The 15,731-nt window shown below is 60.6% G+C and overlaps 1 protein-coding gene across 1 annotated transcript in view; it reads right to left on the bottom strand.

Moving 5' to 3' along the window:
* Positions 1 to 3,775: 3,775 nt before the first annotated feature.
* Positions 3,776 to 15,731, bottom strand: part of HCN4 (hyperpolarization activated cyclic nucleotide gated potassium channel 4) — a 45,582-nt gene continuing 33,626 nt past the window's right edge. Inside the window, exons 3-8 of the mRNA XM_012640575.1 lie at positions 12,928 to 13,089; positions 10,795 to 11,013; positions 7,435 to 7,581; positions 7,090 to 7,330; positions 6,253 to 6,417; positions 3,776 to 6,130 (exon numbers count right to left, since the gene is read on the bottom strand). Of these exons, the coding sequence (XP_012496029.1) occupies positions 4,671 to 6,130; positions 6,253 to 6,417; positions 7,090 to 7,330; positions 7,435 to 7,581; positions 10,795 to 11,013; positions 12,928 to 13,089 (2,394 nt within the window). The 3' untranslated portion in view covers positions 3,776 to 4,670. The remainder of the gene's footprint in view (positions 6,131 to 6,252; positions 6,418 to 7,089; positions 7,331 to 7,434; positions 7,582 to 10,794; positions 11,014 to 12,927; positions 13,090 to 15,731) is intronic.

Genomic DNA, 15,731 nt, shown 5'->3' with positions numbered 1-15,731 from the left:
TCTGTATGTGCGACATACTCCACCCTTCAGAGGGGGAGAAATCAGCAGGGGCGGGTGTTGGCGAGGCCGTGCTCTGTGGTGCATCGGGGACAAACGGGGCTGTGGTCAGCCAGAGGAGGATGAAAACTGGGGATCTGAAGTGAGGGGACCTCTGGGAGGCTTTTGCCTTCCCCAGGTGGGGAACCATGGTCTGGGTGATGCTCCTGCGGGACGTGCAGTGAGAAGACAGGGCGCAGGCCAGAGGCCCGAGGAGCACCAGTGCTGGGGAGAAAGAGGAGCCCTTAAAGCTGGGGCTGAACAGAGCGGAAGCAGCGAGGGAACAGTGGGGGCCCAAAAGCCGAGGAGGGCCTGGCCGACGGGTCAAATGCTGCTGAGAAGCAGCACGACGAGGCTGGGGAGTGGGCCCCATGACCCCGGCAGGGCATGCCAGCGGAGCAGAGGCGCAGCCTGACTTTGAGGGAGGGACAGGAAGCGAGGGCGTCGGGAGGACTCTTGAGAAGTCGGGCTGGGAAATAGCATCGGGGAAGAGACGTGGTCGAGGGAGGGATTTTATTAAATCTCTTTAAAACTTTCTCTCAGAAACCCCCATCTGGTTTGGGCCCGCTAAGGCAGAGAGGGTACCTTGAAGGTGTTCCCATGTGCTGGCTGCCATATTTCAGCACGTGTCCTTTGGGGCTGAAGCGGAGTGCGTGCCAGTCCCAGGTGGGGCTGGCAGGAGCCGTCTGCCCCGGCGCAGCGCAGCACCCTGGCGCTGACACTACAGAAGTGCCCTGCATGGTGACCAGAGAAAGCAGACTGACACCCAGCCGTTTTTGTTGTTGTTCTTGAGTTCTCTACAGACAACGCACCCTTTACTGCCTGCGCAGGGGACAGACTGCTCCTACCACCCCGCTGCTACGCCACCGAGGGGAAGGGACAGGGTTGAGTCTCCAGGACGTGGTGTGCACCAGGCTCCTTCCACTCTGGCTGACTGGGCTGCGGCGAGTATCTGCCCTCTGAGCCCCAGTGCCCTTGGCTCACTGTGACTGAAGCTAACTCTTGCCTCCTAGGGTGGCTGGGCAGATGACATAACAAGAAAACATCCAGGGCCGAGTGCACGGTGGCACTTACTAAGTGTCCTTTCAGCGTCAGGGAACACAGAAGAGAGTGACTGGCGTTGCTCCCCCTGGAGGTCTGGTTGGGGCTCTGTCGTGCATGGCAAAGGCTTCCCCACAGCCCCCACCTGGCAGTCTCAGACAGAGCAGCTGTCAAAGCCCAGGCCGCCTGCGGTCCCTGCGGTCCAGGAGGAAGCACCACCACCTGGCCGCAGGGGGCAGTTGTCATGGGGACGCATGGGCTTGCTGAGCTGCCTCCTTAGCAACGGGACTCCCAGGCAGGTTACCATGGAAACAGCATCCACTGACAAGCAGTGATGGGGAACGGCCAACGGGTTCCCTGGCCTTTTCCAAGGATATTCCCCTCCGGCGAGACGGCACTCCCCACGCCACCGGAAGCCACGAGGACTCCGCTTTCCCAGCTGCCTGTTGCCGACCCAGGAGGGGGCCTCTGCGGACCCGTCAAGGTCCCAGGGTCTGAAGGGACCCTCTGCAGCCAGGAGTGGCAGAGGGGCCTTCGGGGGGCCAGGCTTAGACCCCTGCCACTCCACAGGGGGGAGTCGGTGCCCGTCCCTTCCAGCAAGGCCCTCGGCTTCCTGACCCAGCAAGGTCCCATCCTCAGCCGCCCACCTGACGCCCTCCTCCCAGCCTGGTCACCATTTGTCCCCAGCTTCTGAGGGCTCACCTGATCAGACTAAGATGGCACCTTCCTCTTCGGGATCTAGCTGGATGGAGTTTGGGTGCACATTTACTTACCCCTCCTCCTTCAAGGAGCACCAAGGAGTGGGTCCCAGGGACCTGGAGCTTGGCAGCTGGGCCAGGAGGGATCAGAGTCAGGGTCTCACACCTCCCCCACCCTGCCTTTCCCCCTCCACTAGCAGACAAAAGACACACACTCTGCCCCCTCCAGACTGACTCGCGCCAGCCCGTCAGTGCGTGCACACCTGCGCCCAGAGCCTTTGTCCCCCTCCGCCTCCCTGGCCCCTAGAAGAAGGCGGCATCTGCTGGAATTTTTTTATTTAAATAAAATATACAACGTGGCGCATTTACCGTTTTCTGTTTTAAAAGTGGAAGATTTGAAAATTGCTGTGGAGACTGGGGATGGGAGTGCCCACCGACTGGCCCCGGCTCCTCCAGTCTCTGCGGAGTGGCCGGGCTGGGTCCGAGCTCTTATAAAACACGCGCGTGTGTAGGGAGCAGGAGGGAGGTCAGGCCAGACCCTGGCGGCAAGAATGCTCCTCACTCCTCAAGCCCCTGGACCCTCTGCCTCCGCTCCCGCTGCCTCCAGCACCAGACTGTGGGTTTGGATCAAGCTTCCCGGAGCTGCCTTCCTTGGGGGGCGGGGGTGTGCGCAGAACTCGGGTGGAGGCTGTTTAAATCCTTCCAGCTCTCAGACTCCCTGGGCCCAAAGGGGCTTCCCCAGCTCAGTAGCGAACAGGACCAGGCGGCTTCTGGTCCTTACCTAGGACCCCGGGACCCTTCACCCGTTCTCTTCTGGATTACGGCCTCCTGCTCTCTGCAGCCCACCCATGGCGGCATCGGCCTGCCCCACATCCCAGGACAGCTCAGAGCAAAACCTGATCTTGCCAACATCTGGCTTGGAGCACTGAAGGTTCTGGGTGCACAAGGCGGGACCAGCCGTCCCCATTATTCGAGTGTTGCAGCCACACCTGCTCCTGCCTTGGCTCTGGCGGGATCCCGCAGGGGAGGAGGGCCGAGCTCGGGAGGCACCTGAGCTTCCTTCCCGCTGGCCCCATCCAGAGCCTGCTTGTGGCTCCCAGTTGCCTCAGAACCAAGCCCAGTTCTACCCTCTTCGCCTGTCGCCCCCGGCCTCGGATCTCCTCCCAAGGCCGAGACCGCACGGCTCCGCATCCACCGCAGTGCACGCCATCCCTCCCCCTCCCTCCCTCCCCCTCTAACGCTCCCCACATCTCAAGGCCTGGCTCAAGCCCACGCTGGCCACACACCTTCCTCGGGCCCTTGGGAGGCCCAGCCACCTCCTGAGTCCTGAGATTTTAAGTCTTGGAGCCCTCAGCCAAAGCTCCCTGTGCTCTCACCACAGCTGCTGGAGCAGTGGGCGGGGCGCGTGAGGGGCAGCAGAAACGTGATTTATTGAGCACCTGCTATGGTATGGGCCAGGCGCTGGGCTGGGCAGTTCACATATACCACTTTTCTCATCTGGTCCTCACAGGGCCTTGTGAGGCACTAACACAATCATTCCCGTTTTACAAATGAGGTAACATGCTCAGAACGGTCAGATAACTTGCCCAAGATCACACAGCTAAGACGTGGCAGGGCTGGGATTTGAACCCAAAATCTGGTCTCTTTCCTTTGCACCACACTTGGGGACCATCCATCTCAGCCCCTCTCAAAATAGCTTTCTGATGCAAGGAGCGTAGGCGTGGGCCTCAGGCAGGCATGGACTCAAATCTCAGGTCAGTCCCTGCTCTGCCACTCCTAGTTATAGGATTCTGGGAAAATTACCCAAAACTCAGTTTCCTCATCTGTGAAATGGGGAGAATCAAGGTACCTACCTCACCGTCTTTGTGAAACTGAAGGAGCTAATGTGTGTAAAGTGCGAACCAGTGCTTGGCACAGAGCAGACTCAAGGAACAGAGGTTCCCCCCGCCTCCGCCTCCGCCTCACAGGTGGGAAAAGTCAGGGTCACAGAGGTGACTGGCTGTGCTGAGGCCCCAGCAGATGAGAGTCTTCTGCTACCAAATGGTGAGAAGTCAGGCTGCGCCTGGATTTGAGACAAGAGATGGGGACAGAGGGGGCCTGCTGCAAGGTCCTGGGGTCCTCTCCCCCGAGGACCAGAGAGAGCGCTTCCCCAGACTGCGCGGCGCCCAGCCTGTGTGCCGAGGCGGGTTGCTGGATGTAAGGTGGCCTGGGTGTCCTGGCAACATGGGGTTAAACGAAATTGCACACACGTGTGCGCACATGTGAGCGGCTATCTACATGGCTCTACAGAGTGCTACATAGCTATACATATACACATCTTACATACATGTACATATACATAGTCATATACATATCTTGCTACGTTTACAGTAGAAAAAACGCAAGGCCCTGGGCCCTGGCCGGGCTCTCCCAAGGACTCAGGCATCTGAGGCTCCCCAGGAACACACCCCCAGGGCAGCCCCTTCCTGGAGGAACAAGACGACCCCCAGCAGAGTGAGGCTCCAAGTTCACAGCTAAGAGGCTGATGGCAGCTGTTGCTCTAAACAAATACAGTTGACAGGTCTGCTCCAGGAACCCCAAACCCCAGTCACCCGCATCTGCCCAGCGGGGGACCCCACCCGCCTTCCTCTGGCTTTTGCACTTGGGCCCTGCCTGCTCCCCTCCCGCGCCCTCCCTCCCTCTAGTGCTGAGTATTAAAATAGTCTATAAAAGCAAGTGACCAAAAATCTATAGCTCTAAGAATACCTGGTTATTTTCTGCTGTCTTTTGTTTTTCTGGTGTGTGTGGGTTTTTTTAACCATAATTATTATTGTTATTGGTATATCTCCTAATCACAGTTATACCTGAAGGAGGCAGGGAGGGAGGAGGAGCGAGAAGAGGGAGGGAGGGCCCCGCTCATAGATTGGACGGCAGTTTGGAGCGCACTGGCTCGGACCTGGCCCCAGGTTCCCTCTGGGGTGCAGCAGTCAGAGGGGCCCCCCCAGAAGAGGTGGCTCTTGCCCCAAACAAAGAATGAGGGGGTGGCAAAGAACCTGAGGACGTCTTCCGAGGCAGAGTGACGTGCTGGCCTGGGACGGCACCATAGGGTCTCCCGGGGGGGCCGAGCCCCCCGCTGCCCGCACTGCCACCCCCGGCCCTGGGGAGGAGCGGGAAGGCAGCCACGGACTCCCTGGAGGAGTGTGGGGAGGCTCTGCGGAGAGTCTGCGCCCCGTCCTGGGGCAGGGCTGGCTGAGAGGCTGAGATGAGCTTGAGGTCCTGGGTGAGGCGGCCTGGGGTGAGCGGGGGTGTGCCCCGGCGCTGGGGAACCTGGGGCGGTGGGGGGCTGGACGCGGGCGGCAGGAGCAAGGAGCCGTGGGAGCCAGAGGCCCGGGGTGGGGCACTCGGGAAAGTTCTTGGGGGGCCTGGGCTGTGGCCAGGTGGGCTGAGACCTCCCCGGGGGGTAAAGGCTCCAGGGGAAGCCCCCCCAGAGGCCCCTGCCACAAAGGACTGCCGCTCAGGCTGCCGTGGGGGTGTCTCTGGCGTACCTGGTGGGCCAGCGGCCAGACCTGGGGACAGCTCCCCGGGAGGCTGGCCCAGCTGCCCAGGGCTGGACGACGGGGACCTGGATGAGGGTGGGGGTGGCAGGAAGTGCTCCAGGAGCCCCAGGCCTCCCCGAGCCCCTGGCAGAGGGGGTGGCAGCTGGGTGGCCTGTGGGGAGCGGGCACCTGGCTGCAGCGGAGTGAGCAGGGGGGAATCGGACGAGGACAGGGAGCCACCCAGCGCCTTGTGGAAGTGGCCAAACCCGGCTGTGGTGGTGGCAGCTGTGGCAGCGGATGGCGTGGGAGCTGGCGGGGAGCCACAGGCCCCTTGCGGTGGGGAGGAGCTGGACGAGGGCAGCAGAGGGCTCAGTCCGGCGGGTGCGGAGAATCCAGCCAGCTGTTGGATGTGGAAGGAAGATGAAGATGGTGTGTCCACCTGGGAGGGGCTGCTGGCAGGCGAGGTGGAGCCCAGCGCAGAGGGGATCAGGGACTGCAGCCGCTTCAGGTGCCTGGGCGTTTGCCCGGCCCCGAGGTTGCCCAGCCCGGGTCCTGGGGGCGGGCGGAAAATGGCAGCAGGCAGGCGAGGGTGGTGGGTGAGGGCTATGGCCACGGATGTGGTGGCAGCGGCAGCTTGCAACGGCGCCTGGATCAGCGGGGTCCAGATGACGGGCGTGGGGGTCGGGGTGGCAGATGCAGCGGCCTGGACACGGTGGGCACAGTGGGCCATCTCCCGGTCGTGCTGCACAATCTGCTGGATGATCTCGTTCTCCTGGTAGTTGAACACGCCAGAGTTGAGGTCGTGCTGGACTTTGTGGAGGAGGATGGAGTTCTTCTTGCCTGGGCCACAGAACGAGAACAGGTGCTCAGAGCAGGGCAGGGCAGGGGCGGAGATGGGGAGCAGGCCTGGCTCGGCCCTCAGGATCCCTGAGCTCCCACCCCTGACCCGCCCGGCCCCTCACCGATGCGGTCCAGGCGGTCCAGCGCCACGGTCTCGAAGGCCCTTCGCATCATGGGGTACTCCTCCAGCACCTCGTTGAAGTTGTCCACGCTCAGCGAGTAGAGGCGGCAGTAGGTGTCGGCCCTCACGCTGGCTGTGCGCCGGCCCCGGGTCAGCAGGCAGATCTCTGCCGGGACAGCAGGGCTCAGGCTGAGGCGTGCACAGCCACCCAGGCCACCAGGGCTGCCCCGCCCTGCCTGTGGGCCCCACTGCCCAACACAGAAGCCTTGGCAGGCCCACGAGGCCCCACCCACAGGCTGTGACTGCGCTGGAGGCCACCCCTCCCCTGCCAGATGGGCACCGGACTGTCTTCTCTGGGACCATGCCCTCTGCGATGGACTGAATGTTCCCCCCAACCCACGCTGAACCCCTAATCCCAGTGTGATGGCATTGGGAGTGGGACTTAGGGAAGGGCTTAGGTCATAGGGATGGAGCCCTCACGGCTGGAATCAGTGCCCTGTAAGAAAAGGCTCGAGAGCTCGCTCCCTCTCTTTCTGTACGTGAGGACATAGGGAGAAGGAAGAGAGAACCTCACCAGAACCTGACATGCTGGCACCCTGACCTCAGAGTCTCAGCCTCCAGGTGTGGGAAATAAACTTCCATTGTTTATAAGCCACCAGTCTAGGGTACTTTGTCACAGTAGCCCAAACGGACTAAGACACCCCTACCCTGGGCACACAGACACCCACCTCCAGGCTATGGCCGTGAAGGGCCCTCAGTGCCTCTGTCCTCTTGGGTGTCTCTCCAGCCCATTCCCCGGTGGTGGTCCCCTGTCCCCAGGACCCCATGGCCACCTCACCTCCAAAGTAGGAGCCGTCGGCCAGCTTAGTCTCCTTGTTGCCCTTGGTGAGCACGCTGACCACGCCGTGCTGGATGAAGTACATCTTCTTGCCGATGGTGCCTTCCCGGATGATATAGTCCCCGGGCTGGAAGACCTCAAAGCGCAGCTTTGTCAGCATGGACGTCACAAAGTTGGGGTCCGCATTGGCAAACAGTGGCATGGAGGCCACCAGCTTCCGGCAGTTAAAGTTGATGATCTCCTGCTCCGGGAGGGGCGGGGTGGAACAGGAAGGAGGAGGTGAGGGAAACCGGCTGCCGGGAAGGCCCGGCTCCCCACCCCACGTGGCCTGCCCACACAGCTCACCTCCCGCAGCGGCTCGCTCAGCTCGCCCAGGATGCTCTCCTCGTCGAACATCTTGCCCTGGTAGCGGTGCTCATAGTAGTCGTGGATGCGCTGCCGGGTATCGGGCGGGAGCTTGTGGAAGGACATGTACTGCTCCACCTGCTTGTACTGGGGCCCAGCAGAGAGGGAGGTGCTGTCAGCTCCAAGCAGCCAGTCACCACCCCACCCTGGCCCTGCTGGTGACCAGAGCCAGGCACTGACTCTGGAGGCTTTCTTGGCCAACCCTGGCCCCTTGAGATCTGAACTCCTCAGTGTGGGGATGATCCCACTGCACCCCCCAAAATGGTCCTGGCCCCTAGCTGCCTGGAATGGAGGAGGGGCCCCTCGGCGTCTGGTCCTCACTGTGTTTGATAAATGCTATGGAGATGGGGGGGGGGACAACAGGCAGGCCAGGAGGTCCATCAAGTCTCCTCTGGACGTCTGTCTTCTCTATGTCACACTGGGGACAGAAGGCCTCACTGACTCTGGGAGGGGTGGAGCTGTGTCCTACCAGTAGTGACAGATTGGCACAGCCAGCGGGATGGGGCAGCAGTGGGTCGGAAGGACTGGAGGTGGCAGCAGGGTGCCTGGCCCATGCCATGGCACACACCCAGCCGTGGCTTGGCGGAGCCCCCGAGTCTTTTGTTGAGAGCAACTAACTCCAGCCCAAGGCAAAGACAGGGCAGACCTATGTGAACGGACCTTCGAATCAGGTTCGGGTACTAAAGATTTGTGAACCTAAGGCCCTGAGGCTCAAACGCACTAAGAAACGATCCTGCCCGACCTGGCAGTGAGGGGTGGACCAGCTCTGATCCTCTGGATTGTGGGTGGACGGTGGGATCCCAAGAGCAGGGCTCAGGACAGGAAGGATGACAAGGCAATGACACACTCTTCCCAGGTGGGAAGTAGGGGAGGCCCTGTAGCCCCAGGAGCAGTGAGAGGCAGGCCGGCTCTTAAACAGCAGTGCTCCAAGAGTGAGGACACAGGGCTGCTGCAGAGAGATGCCAGTGGGCAACTGAGGGCTGGGGGGTGAAGGTTCCTAAAGTTCTTCCAGCCAACCTGGCCTCTGTTGATCCAAGTTATGCAAAACCCCGGGGGCAGTGACTTCCTGGCTGAGAATAGCCAGAGCTGTGTTCTAGAGAATTCCCCCTCACCAAGAACAGGCAGGGGTGGGCAGTCAGGGTCTGTACACAAGGCAAGAGTTAAAGGGTTGTTGAAGTGGTCCAGCTGAGAGAAGGCAGTGGGGACAGAGGGGAGATAAGACATCTAAGGGAGGTCTGTGGGTGAATTGGGACAGCTTAGAGAGCTACCAGCCGAAGCATAAAATTTAAAGTCTCAAATGGGAGGTCACAGGCACCTTGACTCTGGCCCTAAAATAAACCCGGATACTTTTTCTAAACTAATCCCTGATCCTGCTCCCAGACTAAACCCAGCCTGGCCTGACTGAGCCCCAGCCCTGCTTACACACTGAGCCCTGACTCTGGTCACAGACCGATCCTCACCTCGGCCTGGGTTAAGCCCTGACCTTATAACCTTACTCCTCTCCTTCCGCCCCCCGGCCTGTGTGCTCCCAGCCGGAGCCCTGCTCTAACCAGGCTGAGGGCCCCCTCTGCACACCTGTGCTCCTCACAAAGCCAGGCCTAGAATTCTCCTCCACCTTCTCCCTCCTCTGCCTCCCCAGAGGGAGCTCTCTCATCCTCCCTGGCCCCGCAGGCCCCCCTGAGCTCTCGTCCTGGCAACACAGGACCTGAGTGGCTGCCATGTGTCAGTCACCCTGCCAGGGCCGGCAGACAGGCAGTGAACCCATAAACACTGACCCTACTACATGCCAGACACCGGGAACGTAGTGGGGAGCACCACACCTGGGCCCGTCCTCACAGGGCCACAGGCTGGATAGGAAGACGGACGTTAAACAAACCACTCCATGTGATTAATTAAAAACTACAGGAGCGCAGCATGTGGGGAAGGAGAATGAGAGGGTGCCCTGGGATCCCAGGACGGGCAGGGCGGCTGGGTCCTAGGAGGCCTCCCACGGAGGTGAAGTGTGGGCTGAGGTGCAGAGGAGGGTCAACGAAAAGAAGGGAGAGTCACGGGGAGGGCGGAGTACAGGCCAGCGGGAGGCCCGGGGCGCGAGCTCACATGCAAGGGCAGGGCCCAGACTACGGCCCCCCAGTGCCAGGCTGGGAACGCAGGCTTAGGAGTTAATCTGTATCTCAGCAGCAACGCGCGGTCTCTGAAGAGTTTTAGGAGAGCAGCGGTATGATCAGATTCACGTATTCGCAAACGCCTCTCCAACTGCTGTGTGGGGACGGGGAGGACGGTGCCATTACTCACTGCTCACAGGCCCTGTGGCGTGATGCCGCCTGTCACGCCCACCCTACAGGCGGGGAAGTGGAGCCAACGCTGTGGAGTGACACGCCCGTGTGCACAGAGCCAGGCCGCAGCCCTCAGTCGCTGTGGCTGGGAAGCCACTGTGACCCCGGGCAGAGCGGAGCAGGTGTGTGTGGGCAGAGGCCAGCTGGTTTGGAGAGAGGGAGCTGCTGTTTCGAGGCAGGTGCTGACGACAGAGCGAGGTCAGGATGGCTCTTGGTATCTGGCCTGGGCATCTGGGCCACTGGTGTCCCTCACGGGACAGGGGAGAGTGGAGGCCTTGGGTGGACATGGCAGGGCAGACTGTCCTCACTTTGGACATGAGGATGTCAAGGCGTCCAGGGGGACAGCAGACAGTCTGGAGCTGGGGAGGAGGGGCCGTCCACGCAGCTCAGGCCGCCGTGCGCGGGGCTGGGGTAAAACAACAGCACCCAGGAAGACCAGGTAGACGGAGAGTCAGGGAGCGTGGCCTGAGCCACCAGGGACCCCGACATGTGAAGACTGGGAAGAGCGGCTGGCAAAGGAGGGCGCAAGGCCCGGCCAGGGGTGGGAGGAGCACCGAGAGTGTGCGGGCATGGACCCAGTGAGAAGCCAAATGCCCACGGGCCAGGCAAGACGAGGACCCAAAAGGACCTGCTGGATTCAACAACACGGAGGGCACAGTTCAGGCACTGTCCCTCCTGAACACCCTCAGTCAGGAGAGACAGGCCCCTGTGACACCAGGAGGGAGGAACGGTGGGTACAGATAAAAAGACGTTTATAGGTTCAAAGCCAGGGAGTTGAAGCAGTTCTGATCTAAGAGGTGTCCCTTGCTGCCTCCTCTGCCCTCACACTGGGAGTGCCAATCACAGGGCTGGAGCTTGGGGGCCTGGTGGGGGCCCACTGGCCGGCACCCTGAGCTCCCTCTTAGGAAAGACCAATGCATGGTGCCCCCTGAGAGAGCCCTGGAGGGCCCACGGCTCTCTGACCTACCTTTTCCTGGTACTGGCGCCGGGAGGAGTCCAGGGACTGGATGAGGGCGGTGGCGTGGCCGATGAACATGGCGTAGCAGGTGGCGCCCACGATCATGCTGAGCATGGTGAGCCACACGTCGGACATGCCCACGGGCGCCTGCCGCCCGTACCCGATGCACAGCATGTGGCTCATGGCCTTGAACAGGGCGTAGGAGTACTGCTTGCCCCAGGAGCTGTTCTGTGGACAGACAGATGGGTGGGCGCCATGCACACGCTCGGGCCGACCAGAGGGGAGGCCCTACACTAGCACCTAGACAAGTCCCTGCCACCTCTCCCTGTCAACCTAGCTCTTCCCCAGTGGCTGAGCCCAGGGCTCCCCAGCCTTTCTGTTTGGCTGAAAGCCTGGAGTGAGGGGCAGCGGGGCCTACAGTGGCAACCTGTGGGGACAGCGAATGACTTGGGCCTCATCTTGCAGTGGGGGCGGGGGCAGACTGGGAGCCCCAGCAAAGGGAGGGGAGCCTGCCTGAGGCTGAGCCACCCTGCTGTCCTTCCTGTGCAGAGACAGCTCCACCCCCGCCCCTAAACAGCACCAAGTGAAGCCCATTTCCCCACTGACCTCAATTACCAAACCAGATATTCTTCCCCTGGGGGAACAAGCTCCGGCAGACTGAGCCAAAAACACCGTCCTCATTTTGGGTGGGCAGAAGTTAAAGCTGCCAGCTAGCTCATCTCCTGCATGAACTTCCCAGTTCTCCTCCCCTCACCCCCAAAGGTGGACTCTCTGGAACACGCAATGGGAGGAGGGAGGCAGGGAGTGAGGCTCTGGGCTATTTTTGTCCCCAAAGCCAGTCGGTGCCTTCAGGAAGGCTCAGTGTGGAAACACTGGGCTCAGATGGGCCATCTCTTAAATTTAGTGCACGTGTGGGGTCGTCACTTTCATGCATAGAGGAACTGCCCCAGTGTCTCTGCTCACAGGGAATGCACTAGCAAGAACACTAGACCCACGGGCCCTGCCCAGAGCCCTGAGCGCTTCTGTAGGCGCCAGGCTGTGCTCAGCACCAGGAGGAAGGCACAGGAGCCTGGGAGCTTCGTGCCACGTTTAAGGTAGCCCAGAGGTCCTGGATGGAGCTGAGTAGTTCCTCGGGTCTGGTGGTTCAGTCCAGACTGGGGTGGGTCAGTGGGGCCTGGGCTCTGGGCCCTGGGGAACAGGGCAGCACCCAGCCGCTCCAGTGAGAGCCCCCGCTTTACCGTGAGCCTCTGTCTGGGGCGGAGATTCAATCCATGTGGCCGATTCATTTATACTCAGCTCATCAAAGGGCTGTTTTGTAAAGGTCTGTTTGATGCTGAAAGATGCCTCCGGGTCTCTCTGGCCTCTTTCAAAGCTGGTTTTTCCTCCCCTGGGACCCTGATTTGCCATCAGACCAAACCAAACTGACAGGGAGGGAGAAAGGGGGACCAGAGAAAGGCTCACGGGTCCAGGGGGTCCTCTGCCCTGCCTGGAGCTGCCCTGTCCACAGGGGCTGGGGAGACTCTGCCCTACGGCTTCCTGGACCCCAAATCCGACTTCTCCTGCCCACTCACAGGGTTGGAGGGGTGGGAGGCTCCCCCTGCCTGCCCTCCCCGCTCAGGACTCCACCCGTGACCGGGCTGTGTCTGTTGAGGCGACAGCCCAGCTCTGCTACTAGAGCAGAACGTGGCCAGGTATGACCTGAGGTATGACCTGGAGTCTGCGTGTGCTGCAAACTGTGCCCACAGGCTTGTTTTCTCGGGCTCAGCTTTTAAGGGCTCTGCTTCTGGGGATAGAGGTAGGAGGGCAGGCCAGCCCAGCTTTGCCACACCGGACACAACCCCAGGTTGCTCAGGTCTTAGCCGCACTGGGACAATCGGGCCGAACACTGAGGCTCCAGCTGCAGCGGAGGCTGTGGGGAGGGGCGGTAAGAGCGCCCAGCCCAGAGCCCTGCGAGTGCATTCCTGGACCGGCTAGCGCCGTGTGCCCTTCAGCGCCGGGCTGGCACCTCAGGGCCCCATGTTCTGGAACTCGGGAGCTCCAGGTTGTTGATCCGCTCTGCCATTCACGCCTCCTCGCCCCCTACCCCGTCACCTCCAGACAGCCGACTGACGCACCCAGGAGGGCCAGGCTGGGCGCACTCACCACCATGCCGTTGATGGACACCCAGCAGTCGCCAGGGAAGTCCTGAAGCATGGGCACCAGGAACTGCAGGCAGCCGTCCCAGTGGCACAGCAGCAGCATCATGCCGATGAGGTTCACGATGCGCACCACGGCGCTGGCCAGGTCGTAGGTCATGTGGAAGATCTGCCGGCACAAGTGGGGAATTGGCCCAGACAGGTGAGTGGCCCCGAGGCTACCCTGCAGCTGCCCGCGGGCACTGCTCTGCGCACACAGTGCAGAGTGCCCGCTCCGCGCGGCGAGGCCCAGCTGGGGCGGACTGCAGGCGGCGGAGCTCAGGGGGATGGATGCCTCCCGGCCCCTGTGCAGGTGTGGGGGGCCTCCCTCGAAGGTCCAGCCATCCAGGACATGTGCAAGGAGGCTTCCTGGAGCCCCACGCAGCCCAGAAGTGGGCAGAGAAGCCACGTCATCAGCTCAGCTGGGGCATGAGGACACCAGGGAGAAAAGCCTGACAGCCTGAGACTCCTCGGGAAACTGTGGTCTGCAGTCATGCCAGGGGCATGATGTGTCCCTAAATCTGTCGCCAGACTCTCAGGACACAGCCAGCAGCAGCCACAGACCTGCTGATGGAGCAGCACAGGCCCACAGGCTCCAAGTTCACACAGACCTTGATCCAGGCCCGGTTCCTCCCCAGTTCCTAGCTTTGTGACCTTGAACCTCTCTGATCATGTTTTCTCATCTGGAAAATGGTGATAAAAATTCTTACCTGGATGGGTTGTCAAAAGGATTAAATTATACATATAAAGTGCTTAGTAATGAGTATAGACATGTTCAGTAAATTGCAAAGCATTATTAATTGATAAGTGGTTATTAATAATTAATGCTCATGATTAGTTAATACGCATTAGTAGTAATGCCGTCCTTTACAGCACCTCAACCAGTCCACTGCCACCGGCCGTCTCCACTCCTGAGGCTCTGCAGTGCGGCCAGGCAGGGCCACGGTGGGCACAATCCGGCACTCTATCCACGCCCCTGCTCTCAAAGCTGCCACGCGGGGGTCCCCATGGCGACAGGGCAGTGGGGGACAGAGAGGTGGAGGCAGGTCTGGAGGAGGCCTGTGGAAGTTCTGGCCTTCCCTCTGGCCCGGGAGACCTTGGGGGGGGCGGTGTCCCCAGGGACCCACCCCCAGTTCTGATCCCTCCACACTATTCCCAAGACACGCCCTGGAAAGGGGCTAAGGGTCAAAATTATGGACTTGTCAGATGCCACAGGGACTTATTCAAGCCCACTTCAGATAGGGAAACTGAGGCCCAAAGAGACAGACCCTAGATACTTCCACTCCTGTCCAGTGGTTTTCTGGCTATAGCCCTGCAGCTGGTGGCAGGATATTCTGATACCAATGGCTTCAGTGTCCCCCTGAAATGTGGGCTTAGCCTGAGTCTAGGGTTTGAAAACACCAAAGATGAATACTTTTATCCACAGCTTATAAAGCCCAGAGTCAGGCCCACCTGTGGCCCCATAGAGGCCGTGACTCTGACTGCTCCAGCTGGAAGGCTCTGGAGTCTTTTCAGGGTGAAATGCACATTGAAAGGTTCACAGAGTCTGGTAGCTCCAGCTTGTCCCATCGTTTCCCCATGGCCCCGACGACAGAGGGGACAATAGCGCCACACCTGAGCATGGGCACAAGAGTCCACAGTTGTCATCTCATTTAAACTCACAAAAACCCTTTGAAGATATTGTTAATCCATTTTAAACCAAGGCTCAGAGAAGTGCAGGAACTTGCCCCAGACCACAGTGGCAGTGGAAGAGCCAGATTTTGGACCCAGGTCTGCCTGATCCCGAGGCCCGTAACCACCGTCCTGGATTATTAGACTGGCCCGGTGGGGGAAGGGGGTTCCAGCAGCTCCACTTTGTGGGCAAAACCACCCAAACCCAAAGGGGCCGAATGACATGCCCAGGTTCACACAGCGAGCTGCACCCCACGTCTGGCCTCCGTGCACATGGCGTAACGCTGCAGCTGAGACGCCGTGTTCCCCGCAGCCTAGCACCACCAGGGCACAGACGCCAGCTCCGGGCTAAGCCACATCTCAGCGTGCGCCCTGGCCTGGAAGGAATGGTGGGCAGTGGGACCAGGCAGGTCAGTCTGTGACCGGGCTGGGGCCTGTGTCTAGGATGCAGAGCAGACCCGAGCATGAAGCCGGTGCCTCTGGGCCATCCCTCCGCTGCTGGCCGTGCTACAGGGGCCTGGACTCTGAGCCCAGGAGCCTCTCTCCAGCTCTCCCCAGCTCTCCCAGCAGGTCCCTGGGCAACAGAGTCCCCAGTGCTGGTTCTGGGGGAAGATCCCACTTCTGCCTCTTTAGCACTTAGGTGGACACAACATCTCTATGACCTTGAGCAAGTCCCCCGCCTTTCTAAGTCTTGGATGACTGGGATGCCACCAGCTCCCCTACCCTGGGGGGTTGGGGAGGGCTGTCACATGGCACCAACCACAATCTCAGAGATGGCCATCCCCAGCACCTGCCCTCCTCCCCTGCCGCACTTCAGCTTCCCCAACTCAGATGAGCTAGACATTTGCCCCCCACTTCCCCTGGTTGCTTGAGAAATTAAGCTGGCTAGGAAAGTGCTCTGGGCCCTGAGATATACACACAGGTGGGGTCATTATTAGTAAGCCCCTTCATTTCCAAGCTGCTGTGGACTGCGTGCGTGCGTGTGTGTGTGTGTGTGTGTGTGTGTGTGTGTGTGTGTGTCTCCCTCCTCCCAAATTCACACGTTGAAGCCCTAATCCCAAACGTGATGCTATTTGGAGATAGGGCCTCTAGGGGGTGATT

Source organism: Propithecus coquereli, unplaced genomic scaffold (genome assembly GCF_000956105.1).
Source record: "Propithecus coquereli isolate 6110/MARCELLA unplaced genomic scaffold, Pcoq_1.0 Scaffold155, whole genome shotgun sequence".
Lineage (NCBI taxonomy): Eukaryota > Metazoa > Chordata > Mammalia > Primates > Indriidae > Propithecus > Propithecus coquereli.
Note: the sequence above shows the minus strand (reverse complement) of the source record. Positions and strands in the feature narration are given on the sequence as shown.